This window comes from Spinacia oleracea, chromosome 4 (assembly GCF_020520425.1).
Source record: "Spinacia oleracea cultivar Varoflay chromosome 4, BTI_SOV_V1, whole genome shotgun sequence".
NCBI lineage: Eukaryota > Viridiplantae > Streptophyta > Magnoliopsida > Caryophyllales > Amaranthaceae > Spinacia > Spinacia oleracea.
In genome coordinates, this window is record NC_079490.1 from 17,253,976 (window position 1) to 17,276,835 (window position 22,860).

The 22,860-nt window shown below is 35.3% G+C and overlaps 2 protein-coding genes across 2 annotated transcripts; both read right to left on the reverse strand.

The window, feature by feature from the left end:
- Nucleotides 1-4,800: 4,800 nt before the first annotated feature.
- Nucleotides 4,801-5,393, reverse strand: LOC110775428 (agamous-like MADS-box protein AGL80). The gene has a single exon (XM_021980029.2). It carries the CDS (start codon nt 5,391-5,393, stop codon nt 4,899-4,901), a length of 495 nt encoding a protein of 164 aa, XP_021835721.2. The 3' UTR covers nt 4,801-4,898.
- Nucleotides 5,394-8,285: 2,892 nt separating this feature from the next.
- On the reverse strand, nt 8,286-11,881 carry LOC110775427 (single-stranded DNA-binding protein, mitochondrial). The gene is made up of 6 exons (XM_021980027.2): nt 11,712-11,881; nt 11,179-11,360; nt 10,782-10,984; nt 10,596-10,696; nt 8,817-8,876; nt 8,286-8,677 (listed from the first exon to the last, which is right to left on the reverse strand). Exons 1-6 carry the CDS (start codon nt 11,776-11,778, stop codon nt 8,661-8,663), a joined length of 630 nt encoding a protein of 209 aa, XP_021835719.1. The 5' UTR covers nt 11,779-11,881; the 3' UTR covers nt 8,286-8,660.
- Nucleotides 11,882-22,860: the final 10,979 nt, after the last annotated feature.

A 22,860-nucleotide genomic window follows, 5' to 3' on the forward strand; every position in this document is an offset into this window, starting at 1 on the left:
ACAAATTCTAAATTGTTTGAAATTCAACAAATTATTTACAATTACAAATTAGGTTGTATAATTAACAAGATTAGGACTAAAATTACATATACAGTAGGTCAATCATAGATTCAAGATTTACATACAAGATTCGCAAATATTTAATTTAACATCATAAAAGTTACAAATTTTGCATTCGAAAAACTAAAACCTCCGAAAAGTCATAGTTAGGCTTCGAATTTTGGAGTTCTGGGTTCGGCATCAAATCTATGATTTTTGTCAAAATTTTAAAACGTCGTTTACATGCGAAATTAACTATAAAAACATAAGATTCCGACCATTATTGACAAAACTGCCGAAAACTCCTGTGAACATATAATCAAATAATCTCACGAATTTGCAATTAATTACATACACGAAATTAATCACCCCTTTAATTCATTGCAAATTTATAAAATTTAATCCATGTTAACTATAATTGATTATGGGATTAATTAGAGGCTCGTGATACCACTGTGGGGTTATGAATAATATAAACAATATAATTCATGCGGAAAAACCATAAAGCCAGGAATCCAAATTAATTGCCACATAGTCAATTAGCATAATTAGGATACATACAGTGTGATGCGTGCCTTCCCTAGCTGCTCCCGAACCGAACAAGAACAAGTATACGACTCCAAATGTCCACCCTCCATAGATAGTCCACAGGACGTTCGGATCCGCCTTATTTAACCAACTAGAATATTCTCTAATGTTTTATGTGCACTTGGGAAACTCACAATAATATTAGGCGAATATTAAATTCTCTCTTGAACTTAATAAGTTAGAATAGTATATTGAATTGCATTATAAATTGTGATCATGAACCACATGTTTATAGGGTGGAAATAGAGGAGTTTGAATTCTACTAGGAATTGATTAACTAAATCCATAAGGATTCTAATTAACTAATAACATTAGAATTTTAGGCTTAATCAAATACTAAGTATTTCAGATTTGACTAAAACATCTAATTTCAGTAGAATAAGGAAAACACGATTTACTTGACTCGCAAGCAATCCTAGCCGTGCCGGCCAAGGCTTTGCACGTGTGGCCTTGAGCCCACGTTGCTTGGTCGTGCAACACGCAGCCTGTAGCCCACGAATGGGCGCTGCTTCTTTGCTCGGCCCATGCGCGCTGGGCGTGGGAGCAAGCAGCACGCGGCCCACTCGTTGGGCGCTGCTGCCTTTGCTCGCTGCTCCGCGTGCAGGCTTGCTTGGCGCTGGGCCTGGCGCTTGCGCTGGACCTTGCGTCTCGCAAGCTCGTTCGTCGAGCACTCGCATGTCGCGCTTCCGATTCGTTTTGCGATTCCGGAATTCATTTCCGATTCGAACAAATATTTACGTTTCCATTAATATTTCCGATTCCGGAATTTATTTCCGATTCCAACAATATTTCCGATTCCGGTAATATTTTCATTTCCGAGAATATTTCTGATTCCAGCAATATTTCTATTTCCGATAATATTTTTCGATACGAACCATGTTTCGTTTCCGAAAACATCTACGACTTGGATAATATTTATATTTCCGTCATGATCTATATTTGCGTTTCCGGCAATATCATCATTTCTGGAGCATTCTATCTTTTTCCTTTTGACGATTTTAGCTCCCACTGGAACTGAGATCCGTTGTTTCGGAATGTTCATAAATAGAGTATTTAATGAATAATATATTCACTTAAATATTTGATCCGTTCACGTACTATTTGTGTGACCCTACGGGTTCAGTCAAGAGTAAGTTGTGGATTAATATTATTAATTCCACTTGAACTGAAGCGGCCTCTAGCTAGGCATTCAGCTCACATGATCTCACTGAATTTATTAACTTGTTTAATTATTTAATACTGAACCGCATTTATTAGACTTAGCATTGAATGCATACTTGGACCAAGGGCATTATTTCCTTCACACGGTGTGGTTCAAGAGTCTAGTATTGTTTTTTTTCCTACCTAGGTTCCCGATAGCCACGGTGACAACTAGATAATAGAAATGAGGCTCAACACACACTATAGTCACACTCCTAGTGTCGACACAAAGAATGAGCACTTTTCCTTGTCATAGGGAGAATTTCTCATGTCAACGACTCCATGCTCAATGCCTATCTAGGAGAATAACTATAGCACATGAATCGTTCTTTTCCTTGGGGTTTGGAACAAGGCAACAAGCAAGCAAGGGTCAATCCTAAAGTATCTATCATGCAGGCAAGGATCAACCTAAGGTATTATGCAAGTAAGGATCACCTAACATGCTCATACACCCATCTCAAGCAAAGGACATAATCCCACAACAATTAGAAAAGTCCAACAAATACCAAACTTACATACACAAGGAGAGATAGATAGAGGGAGAGATAGATAGATAGATAGATAGATAGATAGATAGATAGATAGATAGATAGATAGATAGAGAGAGAGAGAGAGAGAGAGAGAGAGAGAGAGAGAGAGAGAGAGAGAGAGAGAGATCATGCCTTAATTCTACTAGGGATCAGCCAACCCCAAGGCCTAAGTAAACTACTCACATATAGCTACACTTAAACAAAGTAGATCTAAGTAAACTACACATGAAAACATGACTTTCTATTTCGGGTAAAGAAACTCAACCTAAGATATGAACTTGAGAATGAACACCAAGAACATAAAACTTTGGGTAAAGAAATTCAACTACAAATCATGCACTAAAAAATCATAAATTAAAACTAATGTAAATGCATAAAATCTACATGAAAGCTAAAAAAATTACTTGAATTGAAAGTGGAGATTTGGCTGCAAGAATTCATAAATCTAAAGACAATTAAGTAATTAAAATAAACTAGAAAGCAACAAAGGGTGGTGAGAGTGTGTCACTTAGAGAGATAACTAAATGACTGAAAATAAACCTAAGGACACACTCCACACCTTACACTTAGAGGTATCCTTCTATTTATACTAAGGGGAAAATATACCCAAAGAGTAGGGTTGACGTCATACTCTACACGGGTCTCTTCAGCTTTGCACTACCCGTGCTATTTGTGCACGACCTCGCGTTGGGTGTGGGTAGAAGATGTTTCACTACCCGTGCCAAGGTCGTCCACCATAATATGCACAACCTAGGTCGAATCGTGCACGACTTGTGCTTGGCTGCTCCTCATGGCGTTCTTCCTTCCCAAAGCAATGTAAGGGTTGCATCACCTATGTGTGGATGATGCCCCTATCTTTCCTTCTTCTCTTCTTCACTTCACCCGTTGTATAAATATCGTCTCCTTCAAGTGCATAGGCTCGACTTGGTTGAAGCTTTCCACCCATACTTTTCCTTCTCTTAGTCGCCTTCAATGATAGTGATGTAGGTGGGATGACTAGGATGCCGCGAAGATTGATCTCGAACCCCATTGGTGTGGTAAGTCACTCTTTTGGATTAGAGGGACATCGATACTTTGTGCGCCGCTTTAGCTTGGCCTGAAAATTGGGAGAAAGGAGCTCTCCGTAGAAAACAAGCAAAGAAAGGTAATAGAGTAGGAGTAGCTCTTCATGCACCTAAATGCAACTAAACTACGCTAATATGTTCACAAAATAGATATTAATTGGCTCCTAACTATGTGCTAATTACAAGCACATCAGCGACATAGAACATCTTGTGCGGCCCAACCGTGTCATCGTCGCGATTCCTCTTCGGCACCGACATTTTGATTATTTTTTTAATTTAGAAATTATAATGTGGGCCATTCCGGGGAGGGGGTTGATTTCTTATAAAGGTCAAATCTATACTTTCATACAATAAATGCGGATGTTTTTAGGAAAACACGAGCGTCGAATAAAAATCCCCTGTTGATAAATGAAAAACTATACCTTGTACGTATATTAGTACATACATCTCTATGAGTCCCAATTTGTTTATCACTTATATGTCATTCTTCCAATTGGTTGATATTTATAATAAATCAACCACTTTATTTCTTATCTAAAATTACATTAATATCAATCAATAAAAAAGAAGTGATGCAAAAATAGTACATGAATGATGGGACTGCAGATTCAGACTCCATCTTTATGGTTAGGCAAAGCGAGGCAATCAGGGGGGGGGGGGGGGGTGGGAGAATTGATATGAATACTGGGTCTACCATCCATCAGAATCTCAACCCAGACCAAACTTTTATTTGACATGAGAATATGAGATTGAAGGCTTAAATCTAAGGTCAACACTCAAAAGTCAACACTTAACTGCTCAATTTTCCCTCAAGTTAGTGTTACTATATAACACCAAAAACAATCTAAGCTAATTGGCCAAACAAATAAGTGAGTACTAATTCTTTAATATATCATTGGCCCTTTTTATATTATTGGAAATAATTTTTTTAAGCACATAAAATTAACAATAATTTATACATAAAAAATTTATTGTTTGCTATTTGCTTTGGTTTCAAATTTCCAAATAATAAAACCAAACAATAAATTGCGGTTTGAAAAAAATTCTCAAACAAAACCATGAATTTGAAACTGTAAACCAAACCAAACCGGTAAAAAATATTTGGTTACTGTTCGGTGCGGTTCATACCAACTTTTCACCTCTACTATGTATATTAATCCCCAAACATAGCTAGGAAGTAATATTTTTCAACTTATATCTTTTTACTTGTCATTACTTTGTTACTAGAAAAACTACACAAATTTTGCACAATATATGATTTCTAATACATACCATGAAATAAAAGAGCGGTCAACGCATGAAAAAAGACAAAAATCTTTGTTTTATTCATAATAAATGCGGTTGATAATAGAAAAACTAAATAAAAATCACATCACAAACAAACAAACTAACAATAAAGTGACTAATTCCCCTCCCCCGAACCACATAAAATATTATTAATATTGCCACTTTTATAAAATTGTGCATGCATGCAAAATCACTTATTATTTCCTGCATTTTTCTGAAGGCTTTCAATCCTCTTAGCAACCATCTTTGAAGTCTTATCAGCCACCACAAAAAGATCCATGGTATCCTCCAAATTCAACCCTTCAAGGCTCCTCACCCCATTCAAGCATTCATACATGACTTTAGTGATCTCCCTTTCCCTGTTATCCTTCATCAACTTCTCCAATTGTTGCTCTGCTTTCACGACCCTTTGCCCTAAGTACGTCTCCTGATCCAACATCTTCTTCCCTTGTTTCTCATGAGAGAGGCTCATGAACCTCGCCAACACATTTCGTGCTCCGGACTTGCTCGGCCAAGCCTCGGCATACGTGTCGTATGGGCTGCAAATAATGGCACATGCTTCCACCCCACATAGGGTTGTTAGCTCTTCCACCTTCTTTAGCAACCCCTTCTTCCTCTTCTTGAAAGTTGCCTTCCTTGATGAGTCATTGGTTATGTACTCAAGCTTCACCTTATTTCTAGTCATATTTTTTCCTAGAAAGCCCTAGAGAATATTTGTGTGCGTTTGTTGCTCTAGGCAATAGAGGTATATATAGGGGGTGAGAGGTGAAAACATTATTCTCATTGGCCAAGATTTAACGCGTTATTCCTTGTAATTCTAGAAAATATAAATAAATAAATAATGCGAAGTACACTATTATACAAATAATTGTCTTAGCAATAGTAGTAATAATAAGAATTAGGCAACGTATTACTTATATTACGGAGTATTTCCATAACAAACAAATTTTAGTGGTACGTCATAATATTGCACGCAAATTCTTGGAAAATACTGTCTGGCAGTTTAAAAGGGTAAAAAATTGGAGATTAAAATGCTTATATTTAATTCTTAATAGTACTTTTTTTACGAGAGGAAGAGAATAAAGTTATTATTTTCACTATTCTTTGAAAATATTTGTAGAGAAACTTTTTTCTTTTAGGTTTCCTTATCTTAATTTTCCTAAATATTGGGAATTTGTTACCTAATAAGTTTGTGAAAAATCATGTTAAAAAGGAAGGGTTTCCTGTTGATATCAAGGATCATGGCATCAAATCATCCGGAGTTGCTATAGTATCTGAGTGGGTATTGAATACCAATATTGTTGAATCATAGGCCAAAAACTTATATATGCATCAAATAAAAGTTTTTTCATCAAAACTACAAACGTTGAGTAAATCTTAGATAGGGTAACCATGATTATTAACTTTTTTTTTTTTTTTTTGGGCAAGTAACCATGATTATTAACTTATTATCTTTCATAGACACTTTTTCTATATTTTCTATTTCCCTATCTTTTTAATGATTATGGAGTATTTGCATTAATTTATTTCATTTATTAATCTCATTTCAATGATTTTCATCAAAATTCTAAACTCGTCATCTTCTTCTGCTTCAAAAGTTTTGTTTTTTTTATTATCCTTCTCCCTTTTTACCTGGATAACATAGACAAACAATAACAACTTTTAAAATTAAGAAAAAAACATTATGTGTTGCATGAGCAAAAAAAAGTATCTGAGTCGTTGTTAACTTATGGTATAATACATTTCAACGGGGTTGTTGTGAACTTGTGCGTTCTATTTATTTGAAATCTTATGAATTTATCTGAAATGAACTATTGAACTTGATTGGATTCAATTGCAAAAGAGAAAACTTATTGGATTTAAGTGAAACTTATTGGATATAATTATAACTTGTCTGACTTATTTGATTGAAAACTTATTGTTTTATGGTGAATAAAATGCATCCTTAGTGAGATTTGACCAAAAATATAAAAATTATTTTCTTTTAAATGCATCGACGGGTGACTGTTAAAGATTTAGTCGTAATTAGTAAAAATGAGTCAATGAACTTGAGAAAAATGTCAACACCACTAATGATGTCTTGACCTAATGGTAATAATTGAGGATATGCAATACCTTTTGTGAGTTTTTCGCACCAAAAGAAAATATATGGAGTATTTGATAAATGGATCGTTATTCGACTCCCGCATTAGCTAAAATCGCCCGCATTTATTACGTGATAGTACGGTTTTGCCCTTATAAATAAACAACCCACCTTCTTTCACCCCTCCCTCCCCAGCAGTAGCTCCGCCTCACCATTTTTGTTAGCAACACCACTCACCATCATCACCATAGCCACCACGATTGTCGCCACCATTTCACACAAGAACCACTACCTTCCTTCATCATTACAACCAAATAAATGGGCGACGACTTTCGTTCAACATCGCGGTCGTCGTCTGTTTATTACGCATCGTCTGAGGTAAGAAACCGCAATTGTTTATGAATGTCGGTGCCGCACAGGTTGCATGTTTTGCGCCGATGGCATGGTAGGGGGGGGGCACATGATTTGCGTCTGCGACACATCGGCGTCGCAGATCTTGTGCTGCCCGACCATGTCATCGCCGCAAACCTGTGAGGCACCGGGATTTTCATTTTTTTTAGTTTTGAAATTATTATGTGCAACATTGGGGAAGGGGGTTGATTTCTTATAAAAGGTAAAATCCTACTTTCATATAATAAATGCGGACATTTTTAGAAAAACGCGGGCGTCAAATAAAAACCCTCATTGATGGATGAAAAACAATACCTCATACTCCCTCCGTATTTATTTAAGAGATACACTTGGCTTTTCCGGCCGTATTTATTTAAGAGATACACTTGCCATTTTTAGTAACTTATCAACCCCACCATCTAATTAAATAATCTATCTAATATATCCAATGTCCCACCACCCTATTAAACAAATAATTTCATAACTACACCCCACCATCCACCCCCTAAAATAATATGGTCTCCACTTGATCTACTTATTAAAATATCTACCCAACTCCACTTGTTTTATTACTTTATTTCATTCAATTCTATTTCTTAATACCCGTGCCCGGCCAAGTGTATCTCTTAAATAAATACAGAGGGAGTACTTAAAAAGGGAATTGATACGAATAGTGGGTCTACCATCCATTAAAATCTCAACCAATGCTCAACTTTCCTTTGACGTAAGAATATGAGATTGAAGGCTTAAATAGTTAAATGGGATATATCCAGGTCAAAACTCAAAACTCAACAGAGCCAACAGTCAACACTTAGCTGTTCAATTTCCCCTCAAGTTGGTGTTACTATAACACCAAAAACAACTAAGCTAATTGGGCAAAATATTGGAATCAAAACTATGAGAAGAGTCGACTTGACACGCTACAAACCTACTCCGTGCAATGTATCTTGGTGCCCCTAACCCCTTGTGGACTGTGGTTCATTCGCACCAAAAAAAAACACAAAACAATATATCTAGGCATAATTCTTCGTATAGGGAAGAATTGAGACTTAACGCAAACTCTACACAGCTACGAAGTATAAATGTTCAAAAAGAACAAGAAGCTGATAAAAGGGTAAGAGGTTTACCAATATGCAATTACTGACAAATTACAATATTGATCACAAATCATACAGCTTTATGTCCTACTGTCAGAGTATCAGAACTTGCAATTACAGTTTAGCAACACTAAATCTATTTCACTGCAAATCTAAAACAAGCTAAACTTAAATTTTGCAATAATGTAAAAACACACAAAATAATATTCCGTGTTGGAGAGTGCTTGTTGAGTAAATTGCAATTCAAACAAATCTCTCCAGAAGTTGCAAGAGATTAAACTAAAGTGCACATATATATATCTTACACAAAGCGAAGCTTCAGCAGAGTCCAAGATGAACATGTCAGGTCTCTACAATCAATCACTAATTTGACATCACTGATTCACAGCAATCCTTGCCCTGCAAATATGAAGACATGAATGGTAAGAAACTAAGAATGCTAAGATATCAAGTTAGAGATAAATCAACCGATGAAATATAATTTCAGTACTTGCTGCTATTCAACCAACTTCAGAAACACAGTATTATGAGAACTTACGCAGTTCTTCAAAGGGAATATTGGTAGTACTTTCTCCAGGCTTTATGAGGTGAACCTTACCTAACAAATTCAGGAAAACAAAATAATTAAACATAAGGTTATGGCTAGATATTTTAAATGTCTTGTACAAGGAAGCAGTTTAGTGTTAAGATTCTGTAAGACAAGCATGTTTCTAAAGGCCATATGCATGCAGTAAATTCTACAGCATGATTTTATATGCATGCAGTAAATCAATGGACTCATAATATTGATTTTTGATATGGCAACAAACAGTTTCTGGACTAAATATAAAAGAAAAGAAGATTGTAGAGGCAACTATAAACAAGTTGTTTCAGAATTCTGACACCAGTAAAAAACACAATACCAAATACCTGAGCACGCAGAAAACAACAAGCTTAGCTTAATGATTATTTCAGAGGGCAATTAAATAGCGACAGTGTGTCACATAGAAATAGAATAACCACAGCTTTATATATGAGGAGTAACTTGGAGATCGAATATATGTTGATAATTGTGTGCTTTAGGTGAAAACAAACAAGAAAGTAAAGAAATTGAGAGCTCCAGAAATTGCACAAAGTGCCACCTAAGATTTGTAAAGTCCTATAAGTTACAACATGTAGCAAAGGTTTGTGTTTCTTTAGACTAGGTGTAGATGTCAGGAATAGGGAGCCATGTCTTTCTAGTCAACCAATATTGGATGCACATGGCTCACTCGTAGATAACAAGTTAGGATTTGGATGATACTTTGAGATGAAGTAACAAATAATATAACAGGAGATCCTGACGTCACAGATATCCAAGAATCACTCTCAAGTCCTCCTATGTTCTATATGTACTTGGAGAATTAAACAACTACCACATACAAGATTGACAACCCTCTATCCCAAAGTCAGTCCGTTTGTTAGAATCACTAACTACTACAAAGTATAACTTTCAAATGGTTCTAAAACATTCTCAACCACACAACCAAGCCAAATGATACTCGAGGAAGATTATAAGATAAGTTCATGTAAACCCAAACCAGTTATAAGTCTGCCTGCATACATATTATTGTAGAACATTCTTAAAAGTGCACTTAGGAAATTTGGGATGCTTCATCACAATGATGAGTGATGACTAGTGCATAAATTAATTCATAGAACATGCAAGAGAACAAGTGGACATAGCAGGTAGAGCTAGCAGAACTAACCCAATATGATAACTAGGCTTGAACCAAACATGATAATAGCGGCTTTGGGTTGATATACTCAACTCTTAATCAGGTGTGTTGACACAAAAAAGACAGCGTAACTAAATGGGTCAGGTTGAAGAGGACATGTCAAACCCAAAAATAGCCTACTTTAACTCATCAACCTATTAAGATATTCTGTAACGACAAAAGCACCAAATAATATACTAAGTAACAAGGATGGATGTAAAAGCTAAACATTTATCATACAAATAAGAAACAGCTAACATGTATGCTTTTTACATACAACTTATTCCTTCATTTGTCATCCAAATAGTACTCTGTATATTTTAATTTCAAAACTAATAGTACAAAAAATGGGTAGAATAATCACATTTTGAGTTGAGTTGACTCTTCAAAGCGTATGTACAGGATTGGGTGTTCAACGTTTTAAAAATTAACCCATCAGGCACAACCTGTTTACTAGCATAAAATATCTTTAAAGCAAAGAGAAAGGATAATGTAATACGAAGTAGGATTCTTAAAAGAATGAATCCAAACTCATTGGTAACTATTTGTAGTTAAGAAAAGATGATTTACAACAGACATACCATCATAGCGAACACAAATTTCTGGCATCCTCACAACTTCGCCAGTGATGCCTTTATTGTAAACTCGAATTTCAATGTCACCCTCAACGTAAACTGAAGAGCTGCAACAATGCTCAACAGATTAGAAACACCACTTAAAGAATCAATGGAGCAATTATACACCAAAAGTTACACACACACACGTACTTTTTTACAAGTTGCTGAACAGCATATGCACCAAGTGCTTCATTATGGACAACAATACGATGCCATTGGGCGGGCTTTGGCAAGTCACTAACACCTCTTTGGTCCCATAGGCCTCCTGTTCCAACGTTAAAGATTGTCAAGGTCCTTCCACTTCTTAAGAGCTTCTGCACAGGGCTTTGACGAACTTTCCCACATATAACTGCCTGATCAACAATATGAGTAAACTTTATAAAAGAAATTGTAATTGAACTTCATATCCAATATAATTGAACTCCCAAAATAATTGAAATTGCATTCATGTATCCAATATAATAATCTTCTCTTATATATCAAGTACCACAACCTCCCCCACCCCCCGGTATCAACTATCAATGCTTTCTAGTAATTGGTGAATTACCTTATGAACACCCCTGAAAGTCCAACCTCTTTTAGGATCTACACCTTGCGCTATCGATTCTCGCTTCTCGGGAATAAAATCATCATGGAAATCTTCTGCTTCACTATTCTTTGCACTACTATTATCACCACCAAATGACGCCGTCGAGTACCACAGCTTCGAGCTCCTTTGAACTCCAGACACTAATTATTTACAAGAACCAACCACCCCAGTTCACAAAAACAGTCACAAAGATAAAGAAAAAACATCAAAAACATGCATACCACCCGTTTGATAGAATGCCTGTGAGAAAATATACTCCTATGAATAAACTTATCATAAAACAATCAAATGTTTAGAGAAATTCAAGCTAAAAATTGAATGAAATTAAAAACCCAAATGACCAATTATCAATCTTTTCAACTATAAAGCTCTAAATGAAATACCATCTTAAAATTGCAGGACAGAAAAATAACACACTTGATGATGAAAATGATTCAAGAATCACAGCAAATTTGTGAGTAAGATGAGAAAGAGAGAGAACGGAAATTTACCGAGAGAAGAAGTACATCTTGCAGAGGCTGTAAAATGGTGGGCAAATTTCGCAGCAAGGGACGACATTGTTATCAAATTCAAAGACAATAGTTCGAAAATGGAGAAAGGTAGAGGGTTTAACCAGGGTTTGCCTCGACTGCCAACACGCAGTGCGTCATCGTCTATGTCCTCAAAGCGACGCGTTTTATTAATCGATGAACTAATGCGGACATGAAGATTACTAGATTAGCAATATAGCGTTCACTCATTCAGGCTCTATTTAACTACTAGATTTTAGCCCGTGTGATGCACCGTATACGGTTTCTATCAGATTGTTATGTTTAAATAAAACTCTTATGTATATACCAATTTTATATACTTCGTATCAGATTAAATTAGTTTTTAATTTTGCATTGAATTTCATTTTAGATTTTTAAAAAAATTATGAGAGTGTTTGTTTTTCGATGAAATTGTATATGCGTAGTATTAATAATTAATTAATAAAAATATCTACGTGGCACTTAATTATTTATCTACGTGGCACTCGACTTTTTTAATTCAAAATTAATTTTGAAATCTTATTTTTGATTGGCCGAAACCATTAAATTTCCTACGTGGCGCTCTAATATTGGATTAATGTTTGATTTTAAATTGAATTTTATTTATTTTATTTTAGATTAGTGTTTGATTTTGGGTGAATTTTATTTTAGATTTATTTTTTAATTATTAGATTTTTTGATTTTAGATGGAGTTGTATATATTTAATTAAAATATCTACGTGGCACCAATTAATTATCTACATGGTAATCGATTTTTTTAATTCAAAAATAAAGTAGAAATCTTATTTTTCATTGGCCGAAACCATTAGTAATCCTACGTGGCGCTATAATAATTCAGCAAATATGCCTATTGGATTAATGTTTGATTTTAAATTGAATTTTATTTATTTTATTTTAGATTAGTGGTTGGTTTTGGTTGAATTTTATTTTAGATTTATTTTTTAATTATGAGTGTTTGATTTTAGATGGAGTTCTATATATTAGTAATTAATTAATTAAAATATCTACGTGGCACCTAATTAATTATCTACGTGGCAATCGATTTTTTAATTCAAAAATAAATTAGAAATCTTATTTTTCATTGGCCGAAACCATTAGTAATCCTATGTGGCGCTCTAATAATTCAGCAAATATGCCTCCTTTATATATATACTAGATTTTAGCCCGTGCGATGCACGGATTCTATTAAATTGTTATGGTTAAATAAAAATCCTATGTATATACCACTTTTATATATTAGATTAGATTAGTTTTTGATTTTGCATTGAATTTCATTTTAGATTTTTTTATTATGAAAGTGTTTATTTTTGGATGAAATTGTATATGCGTAATATTAATAAATAATTAATAAAAAATATCTACGTGAAAGTTAATCATTTCTTTACGTGGCACTCGACTTTTTTAATTCAAAATTAATTTTGAAATCCTATTTTTCATTGGCCGAAACCATTAGATTTTTCTATGTGGCGCTATAATATTGGATTAATGTTTGATTTTAAATTGAATTTTATTTATTTTATTTTATTTTATGGTTTGATTTTAGATGAATTTTATTTTAGATTTATTTTTTAATTATTAGAGTGTTTGATTTTAGACGGAGTTGTATATATTAGTAATTAATTAATTAAAATATCTACGTAGCACCTAATTAATTATCTACGTGGAAATGGATTATTTTTTAATTATTAGAGTGTTTGATTTTCATGGAGTTGTATATATTATTAATTAATTAATTAAAATATCTACGTGGCACCTAATTAATTATCTACGTGTCACTTGATTTTTTAATTCAAAAAGAAATTAGAAATATTATTTTTTATTGGCCGAAACCAGTAGTAATCCTAGGTGGCGCTCTAATATTTCAGCAAATATTCCTCCATTGGCTGAAGCCATTAGATTTTTCTACGTGGCGCTCTAATATTGGATTAATGTTTGATTTTAAATTGAATTTTATTTATTTTATTTTAGATTATTGTTTGATTTTGGATGAATTTTATTTTAGAGTGTTTGACTTTAGACGGAGTTGTATATATTAGTAATTAATTAATTAAAATATCTACGTGGCACCTAATTAATTATCTACGTGAAAATCGATTATTTTTTAATTATTAGAGTGTTTGATTTTCGATGGAGTTGTATATATTAATAATTAATTAATTAAAATATCTATATGGCACCTAATTAATTATCTACGTGGCACTTGATTTTTTTAATTCAAAAAGAAATTAGAAATCTTATTTTTCATTGGCCGAAACCATTAGTAATCCTAGGTGGCGCTCTAATCTTTCAGCAAATATGCCTCCTTTATATATGTAGATTAGATTTTCCTCATTATTCTCAATTAATTTCATTTTTCAAGAAAAATAACAAGGTTTCGATACGTTTGGGGTTAAATATCAAAAAAAATCCCAACATATTCAAATGACTTAAATTTTTAACCTAATTAACTTTAAAAAAGTTTAGTTCAGATCTTTTACAACCTACTCATTCAATTCATAAATACAACAAGTTAAAAATAAGTTAAGTTTTAGGCCATAATGTCAAGATAATTTCAAATAATTCAAGTTCACAACTAATGCAATCAAATAAGCACGTGTAATTTAAGAGAAAGAATATAAATATTCAAGTGAAGTGAACACTCTCTACAATCTTACTAGTCCAACTTAATAATTACAAAAGTAAATAATGTATGCACAATATGATTCATTTGAGACGAATATGTGAAGACATTTTTGGCATGAAATATATGCAATAAAGGCAAAGAAAACGGTGCATATTCTTTGTATCAAACCAGCTAATTTCATTCATTCATACTTCGTATATGGTTTTCTTAGGGTTACAAATGGCTGCATACAACCTTAAATAGTGGTTCAATGACCTTACACAGTTACACAAATTGACACATAATCACTTAAATATCTACCTAGGAAAAGACAAACTAACGACTACAAAATCCTTGATCACGTGCTTCATTTTCTGTTGAACATTGATTTGATTGGGCTAGCTGGCTTGAATTAGGTGGGTTGGACCCTTGATGTTAACAATATGACCAACTTATGTTTGATTACATGAATGTATTTTGTCCTTAACGGAAAAAGAGATAAAATGGTTTCCATACATTCACTTGAACATGTTCTTTAATCCAAAACAATTTTGAAATTGAATATATAAAATCTTTCTAAGTTGATTGATTAAGATTCACAACAAACACCATCTTATGTCATCTACTCAAAACTGGCTTTCAAATAAAACTGATAGATGTGTTGCTCAAACCTTTAATTATGTAGTTGGTTTTTATTTTATACAAAACACTTAAAGTAACACCCCGAATTTTTAAAACTTGATTAATTATGCTTAGTTATTTCTATTTAGCTTAAAACCGTTTTAAATCCTATTTTCGAACTTTATTTTAATTAACGAAGTTTTATTTCGCTTGAATTTTTAATATTGTTACACGATTTATTATTTTTCAGAATTTATAATTTAATTTCAAATTTACGAGCTTAAGCTACTATTTAAATCTTAATCATTCCGTAGTTTATTTCGGTATATTTAATAATTTCGGAAAGTTCTTATTTTATTCAAAAACAAAATTTATTTTTCGTTAATAATATTTTTCTAAAGAATTAGTTCAAAAGGATTTCTATTTTTGTCAATTTCTAATTATAGCAACAAATTTCAGAAATTTTGCCTAACTAAGTGAAATTACTAAAATACCCCTAAATAGCAAAATTTTCATTTTTCTTCTCTTCCTTGCTCTTCACGTACAAGTGAGAAGGAAGCCATCCTTTCCTTCCCTTCCCTTCTTCCCTTATTTCAGTACACATCCATGCCTTGTTCCCCAAGGAATTCAGCTTCTCATTCACTCTACTTACCATTATAATCAGCCATTTTCTTTCCATATTTCTCAACCCAAAATCAGTTACCAAAATTGATTATCACTCCACCTTGTGTTCTTTGTTCGAACCACTGCTCAATCACCACAACCATCAGTGGCTGCTGCCACAGAAACCACCATCAATCACCACTACCACTGTTGCCTAGCATCACCACAAGCATCCACCACCATCGCAACCACCCCTTATTTTCCCTCCTCTCCTCACAGCTCCGCACTCCCCTGCCCTTTTTTCCTCTTTGCCGCACCACCGAGTGTCGCAATGCCACTTCCCAGCCACCCCGTCGTTGCCCAAACCATCCCCATTCACCTTCACTGCCGAACCACCCTCCATGTGATATAGGAGAATACTTATATAATATCTTGTAATCAAACATCCAGCATTTAGTTGTTTGTTTATACTAACTTTTGGCGGGAAATTCGGTTGGAAGTTAGTTAAGAATAATTCCCTTAAATTGCGGAATAGTTAGAATTGTTAGTTGGTTTGTCAGCTTATAAAAAAGATTCCTCATTGTATTGGGCTAATTCAATGAATACAAACAACTTATTTCCTACTTCTCTATTCTCTCTCTCTCTCTCTCTCTCTCTCTCTCTCTCTCTCTCTCTCTCTCTCTCTCTCTCTCTCTCCTCTTCTGAAATCTTCTTCTCTTCTCTTTCTTTCGTTCAAATCAACAGAATCTCCATTAGAGGAGAGATCCTTGAGCTCCTCTATCATTGGTATCATAGCAACTGCTGCCAAACTCTCTCATTGCGTACAAAGTCTTGATCAATTCTGGCTACTAGGAGGAAAACTGCCATGGAAGAACAGTTTAAGAACCTGGAGAAACGACTAGAAGAACAAAGCTCCAAATTAGAGGATCAGAATAAAAGAATGGATCATAAATTTGATGAAACGATGAAATTCTGCAAGCATTTAAGGATTCTGCAAATAGCAATGATGATACCTCATTCTCCAGTCCACGATTTCCTGCTACCAGAACCCTAGGTATGAATCATATCCCAAATTATCTTTTCCAAAATTTGATGGTTCCAATCCTAGAATTTGGGTTAAGAAATGCTGCAAATATTTTTCTCTATGAACAATTCCTGATGAACAAAAAGTAGATCTAACCTCCCTTAATATGACTGATAAAGCTGAAGGTTGGATGATGAATTATCTAGTTGTTAGGAAGAGTATCATAGTGGATGGGAATGACTTTGTGGTTGATCTATATGCGAGATTTAGGGATAACTATGCCCACAATGTTGTAGAAATTTCAATAAACTTCAGCAAACTAATACTCTAGAGGATTACATTGATGAATTTGAAAATCTGATATCAATTATGATGATGAATGTTCACATTTTACCAGATGCATATACACTCGAGTGTTTTGTTGGTGTCCTTAAGGCAGCATTTAAGCCATTTGGCAAAGCTTTCAAACCTGATACTATTGGTGAAGCCATAGATATGGCTCGATTATAGGAGGAAAACATGAGTGTAACAGCCCCTAAATCCACCTACAAACAGCCCTTCTACAGCCCTAAACCATTACAGTCTGTACCTCTATTACCTAACACTAACCCACCCCTTCTTCCTACCCCAAAAATTAAGCCAAACACAACCCTGTCCTTAATCAAATATCCTCAGCAGAGAACTAAAAACTTTAAATACATTCCAACAGATGTGAGACAAGAGAAAATAGCCAAAGGCTTGTGCTATTACTGTGATTCCCTTTATGACAGAACCCACAAATTTCAGTTCAGAGAGCCACAATTATTTATAGTTGAGATTCCTGGTGATGTGGAGGAACTCAGTGATATTGAGGAACTGGAATTGGGAGACAAAGAAGTTAGTGAGCCTCAAATCTCTATGAGTGCTTTGTCTGGCAGTCAGGGATTCAGTACTATGAGAGTAAGGGGATTAGTAAAAGGGAAAGCCATACAGATATTAATAGACTCAGGGAGTACTTTGAACATTGCACAGAAATTGGGGTGCACTGTTGAAAAAATCCCACCCCGGGCTATTACTGTAGCTGATGGGAATCACTTGGCTTGTCAACACATCTGCAAGGGTTTTTCTTGGGAAATGCAGGGTACTACTTTTATGACTGATGTGCTGCTCATTCCTTTGGGGAGTTCTGACATGGTTTTAGGCATACAATGGCTAAGTCTCCTTGGTCCTATTTCTTGAGATTTCTTGCAGTTACAGATGGAACTCAACCTAAATGGAAAACATATCCTATTGAAGGGCATTCCCAGTAGGAAATTAAAGGTGGTTGAGGGAGAACCTTCCCCTAAATTGTTATCTACAACAGCTCACTTGTGTCTCATACAGGTGCAAGAATCTACTTGTTTGAATACAAAAGTTTCTGACCCACAGTCACAGTCTACACCAGATTTTGAGGAGTTAAAAGAACTCCAACTCACATATAAATGTGTGTTTGAAGATCCAGTAGAGTTACCACCCCTGAGAGGAGTCTTTGACCACTCGATTCCTCTCTTAATTACCAGATGTTAATCCAGTCAACATTAGACCCTATAGGTACCCTCTTAAGCAGAGAGATGTCATAGAACAACTGGTGCAAGAAATGTCGGATAGGGGTATTATTCAGAATAGTGCTTCCCCATTTGCTTCCCCAGTGGTTTTGGTGGGTAAAAAAGATGGCACTTGGAGATTGTGTGTGGATTACAGAGAGCTTAACAACAGGATAGTCAAAAACAAATTCCCAATACCTGTTATAGATGAGTTATTAGATGAGTTGTCTGGTGCTGCTGTGTTTTCAAAGCTAGACCTTAGGGCTGGCTATCATCAGATGAGGGTTACTCCTACTGATGTCTACAAAACAACATTCAAAACTCATACAGGGCATTATGAATTTTTGGTTATGCCTTTTGGCCTTACCAATGCACCTGCTTCTTTCCAAAACTGGATGAATCAGGTATTTAAACCACTTCCAATAAAATGTATTTTGGGATTTTTTGATGACATATTGGTGTATAGCAGGACACTTGAAGATCACTGGACTCACCTTGCCTTGTTCTTTGAGTTGATGAAAGCTAACCACATGTATGCTAAGCTAAGTAAATGTTTTTTTGCTACTGATAAAGTGGAATATCTTGGCCACTACATATCCGTTCAGGGTGTTCAAACAGATTCCAACAAGATTAATGCAGTGCAAAGTTGGCATGTGCCTGCTACTGTCAAAGAACTCAGAGGATTCCTTGGCTTAACAGGTTATTATAGGAAATTTGTTAAAGGTTATGTTGTCATCAGCAAACCCTTAACTGATCAATTGAAGAAAGGGAGTTTCATGTGGAGTGACCAGGCTCAGTTGGCCTTTGAAGATCTTAAGTCTGCCTTAATTACAACTCTTGTTTTGGCTGCTCCTAATTTTGATAAACAGTTCATTGTTGAGACGGATGCTTCTCAGAAGGGAATTGGAGCAGTTCGACACTCTCTGGCTTTTATAAGTAGGTCTTTAGGCCCTAAATGGCAGCAACTTTCAGTATATGAAAAGGAATTATTGGCCATTGTTTTTGCTGTACAGAAATGGGAGTAGTATTTAATGGGGAATCATTTCATCATTAGGACTGATCAGAAAAGCCTTAAGTGGTTATTGCAGCAGAAAATTTCTCGCAGTTTTGGTTGTCCAAGTTGATGGGCTTTGATTATGAAATTCAATACAAAAGTGGGAAGGAGAATATTGCAGATGATGCTCTCTCTAAGGTACAAGGAGCTGAAATATTACTCATGGCTATGACTGTGGTGGACTCTAACTTATCATCTTTAATTCTAGCTAGTTATCAGTTGGATGATGATCTCACAACTGTGCTTCAAACTCCCTCTACAGGCCAAATGGTGGAGGGATTCCAACTTCAGAATGGTCTTATCAGGAAGCAGAATAGAATTGTGGTTGGAACAGATGTTGATCTCAAAAACAAGATTATATGTTGGCTACATGCTGCTCCTGAAAGTGGCCATGGTGGAAGGGAATTGACCCTAAGAAGAGTCAAAGCTATTTTCACATGGAAGGGGTTAACTAGGGATGTCAGACATTTTGTGAGGCATTGTGTCACCTGTCAAGCCTCCAAATATGATAATGCAGCCTACCCTGGATTACTTAAACCTCTTCCCATTGCTGAAGAAGTGTGGATTGATGTGTCTATGGACTTTATTTTTGGTCTTCCCAAATCTGGAGGCAAGGAAGTCATCTTTATTGTGGTAGACAGATTAAGTAAGTATGCTCATTTCATGGCACTTTCTCACCCCTGCACTGTCATCACGGTTGCTCAATGCTATTTAGATAATGTCTTTAAGCATCATGGATGGCCAAGAACCATTATGAGTGATAGAGATGCAGTTTTTCTGAGTAACTTTTGGAAAAGCTTATTTTCCTTACATGTCACTGAATTTCTGCTATCTAGTGCTTACCACCCACAAACTGATGGGAAAACTGAGGTAGTGAATAGGTGTATGGAAAACTACCTCAAATGTATGACTGGTGAACATCCCACTGACTGGCACATGTGGCTTCCCATGGCTGAATGGTGATACAACACTCACTTCCATACTTCTACCAAGCCGACTCCATATGAGATTGTGTATAATCAACCTCCCCCTCTTCATTTACCCTATCTCCCTCATGAATCTAGCAATGCTGAAGTGGATAGAAGCATGACTAGGAGAGAAGCTATGATTGACACCCTTAGATTCCACCTTACGCAGGCACAGGAAAGGGTGAAGATCCAAGATGATAAACATATATCAGAGAGGATGGCTTAAACTGCAAGCTTACAGACAACACAATATTCAGAAAAGGACTAATCAGAAGCTAGCTCATCAATATTATGGTTCATTTCAGGTGTTAGCTCCTATTGGCAAGGTGGCTTATAAGTTAAAGTTGCCTCAAGATGCTAAGATTCATGATACTTTTCATGTGTCACAACTTAAGAAGTTTCGAGGTTCACTTCCCATTGTTGCCCATATTCCAGACTGGTTTCATGGTGTTAACCCTGCAGAAACTTCCCCTCAAGCAGCTGCTGTACTTCAAACAAGAATGGTCAAGTTTCAGAATTCTCCTCAAGTTCAATACTTGGTTCGTTGGGTGGGCTTTGAGGACCATGAGGCCACTTGGGAGAGTGATATTGATTTCGAGGCTAGATATTCTTCTTTTATTGTTCAGACTTGAGGACAAGTCTGTTAAGGGAGGGAGCTATGATATAGGAGAATACTTAGATAATATCTTGTAATCAAACATTCAGCATTTAGTTGTTTGTTTATACTAGATTTTGGCGGGAAATTCAGTTGGAAGTTAGTTGAGAATAATTCCCTTAAATTGCGGAATAGTTGTTAGAATTTGTTAGCTGGTTTGTCAGCTTATAAAACAGATTCCTCATTGTATTGGGCTAATTCAATGAATACAAATAACTTATTTCCCACTTCTCTATTCTCTCTCTCTCTCTCTCTCTCTCTCTCTCTCTCTCTCTCTCTCTCTCTCTCTCTCTCTTCTTCTGAAGTCTTCTTCTCTTCTCTTCTCTTCTCTTTCTCTCGTTCAAATCAACATAATCTCCATTAGAGGAGATCTCCTTGAGCTCCTCTATCACCTTGCGCCCATAATCGACCGGAAAACACCCTTCCCCCTGCTTTCCCCTGTTCGCACGACCACTCTTCCCCCTTTCCCCTTCCTTGCTGCTTCACCGCCACAAAACCACACCACCACCGTCGCCTTCGCCGGCGAAACCCGGCGGCACCGAGCCACCCAGACACCAGCCTCCTTCCTCCCTCCTCTCCTCCCTCCTCCTTCGTGCCCTGCTCTCTCCCTTGTTTCTCGTGCTCGTGTTTCCCGACCTTTCCATAAAAACAAGTTCCATTTAGGAACTTTGTTTCCTTTATTTCTCAAGCCAAGCACAATTCCCTTGGCCCAATTTCCCAATGTAAGTTTTGTTATCTTGGTCCATTTACTAATCCTAATGTTTTATGAAAATAAATGGTTACTTAAACATTTAAATTAAATAAATTCTTAATGATGATATTAAAAATATATTTTTGACAGAATTTTGAAAATGAATAGTATTTCATTAATTACGAAATTATAAATTATATGATTGTTGATTTTAAATTATTTATCATTTAATATCAATTCAACCATTTAATCCTTTGAAAGAATTCGAACTCGGAGCTCAGGAAGAACGGTCCATCAAACGGGAAGTATAAAACTACGGTTGAGGTAACATCTATTGCTAACACCCACAGTCCCCTTATGAAATGTGTTTTATAAAGATTGCGAAATGTGTTCATAATGATATGCTTTTATTGGATTGTGGGATATGAAATATGTTTATAAAGTGTGTTTTATGAATGATAATATTCCAACGTGTTTATGAATGATTTTATAAGAATGATGTTTTATGAGTTATGAATAAGATACGAAACATGATAAATAAAAGTGTAACAGGTTCTGGCAGTTAGTGGGGTTACTATTTCTATGTCGTGCATGTACCGTCGTGCCGTGGGACACCCAACAAGGGAGAGTGCTCCTTGAGGGTTACCGCAAGCTAAAAGAGAAACTATTTAGGTACGAGCGTATGTCCAACAAGGGAGAGTGCTCATTGAGTACTATCGCAAGGTGGGAGATGTCCCGCAAGACTAACTTGTCAGTTACCAAATAAAATGAAGGTTTTATGAAAGATAATGGGAACTATTAAAGTTTCAAGTTATAAATGATGTTTTATTGTAATGCTTTTATGAAAGTGATTTACTATATGCTATTCTCCCTGTTTGCAAAGTAAATAAAATGAGTTGAAATGAATTTACGTTGTTAGGTTAGCATGTTACCGGGCCTCGGCTCACGCTGTTGCTTTTTTTTTTAGCTACGAAGAAGATCATGGGATGCCTTAGAGTGAGGATTTAACCATCAAATTTACGATCGATGTTTAGTAAGAATGAGTATGCCTCACTAGTAATAATGGATGTATTAATTAAACTCTAAGTTTCATTTCAAGTATTGAGTTAGATTTTAATATTAATCTTTAATCAATGTTAGGAATATTTATTAAGGTTTATTTAGATTACAATATAAATATTAAAGAATATATTAATCGAAGTTAAGTATATTTATTGTTACTCAACAATATTTAGTAAATTAAAAAAAGTTATGTCGCCTTGTATTTCCCACCAGGGAGATAAGGCATGTGACGCTCCGACTAAATTAGAATTTTCGCTGCTAATTAAAG

What these genes read in the sequence shown, in the direction of transcription:
- LOC110775428 (XM_021980029.2), bottom strand. Translation starts at nt 5,393, where the DNA reads ATGACTAGAAATAAGGTGAAGCTTGAGTACATAACCAATGACTCATCA.
- LOC110775427 (XM_021980027.2), bottom strand. Translation starts at nt 11,778, where the DNA reads ATGTCGTCCCTTGCTGCGAAATTTGCCCACCATTTTACAGCCTCTGCA. An exon ending in CTTTCAGGGGTGTTCATAAG is followed by an intron (nt 10,985 to 11,178) that starts GTAATTCACCAA and finishes ATTGTTGATCAG; the next exon opens with GCAGTTATATGTGGGAAAGT. An exon ending in AATTTGTGTTCGCTATGATG is followed by an intron (nt 8,877 to 10,595) that starts GTATGTCTGTTG and finishes TGAATTTGTTAG; the next exon opens with GTAAGGTTCACCTCATAAAG.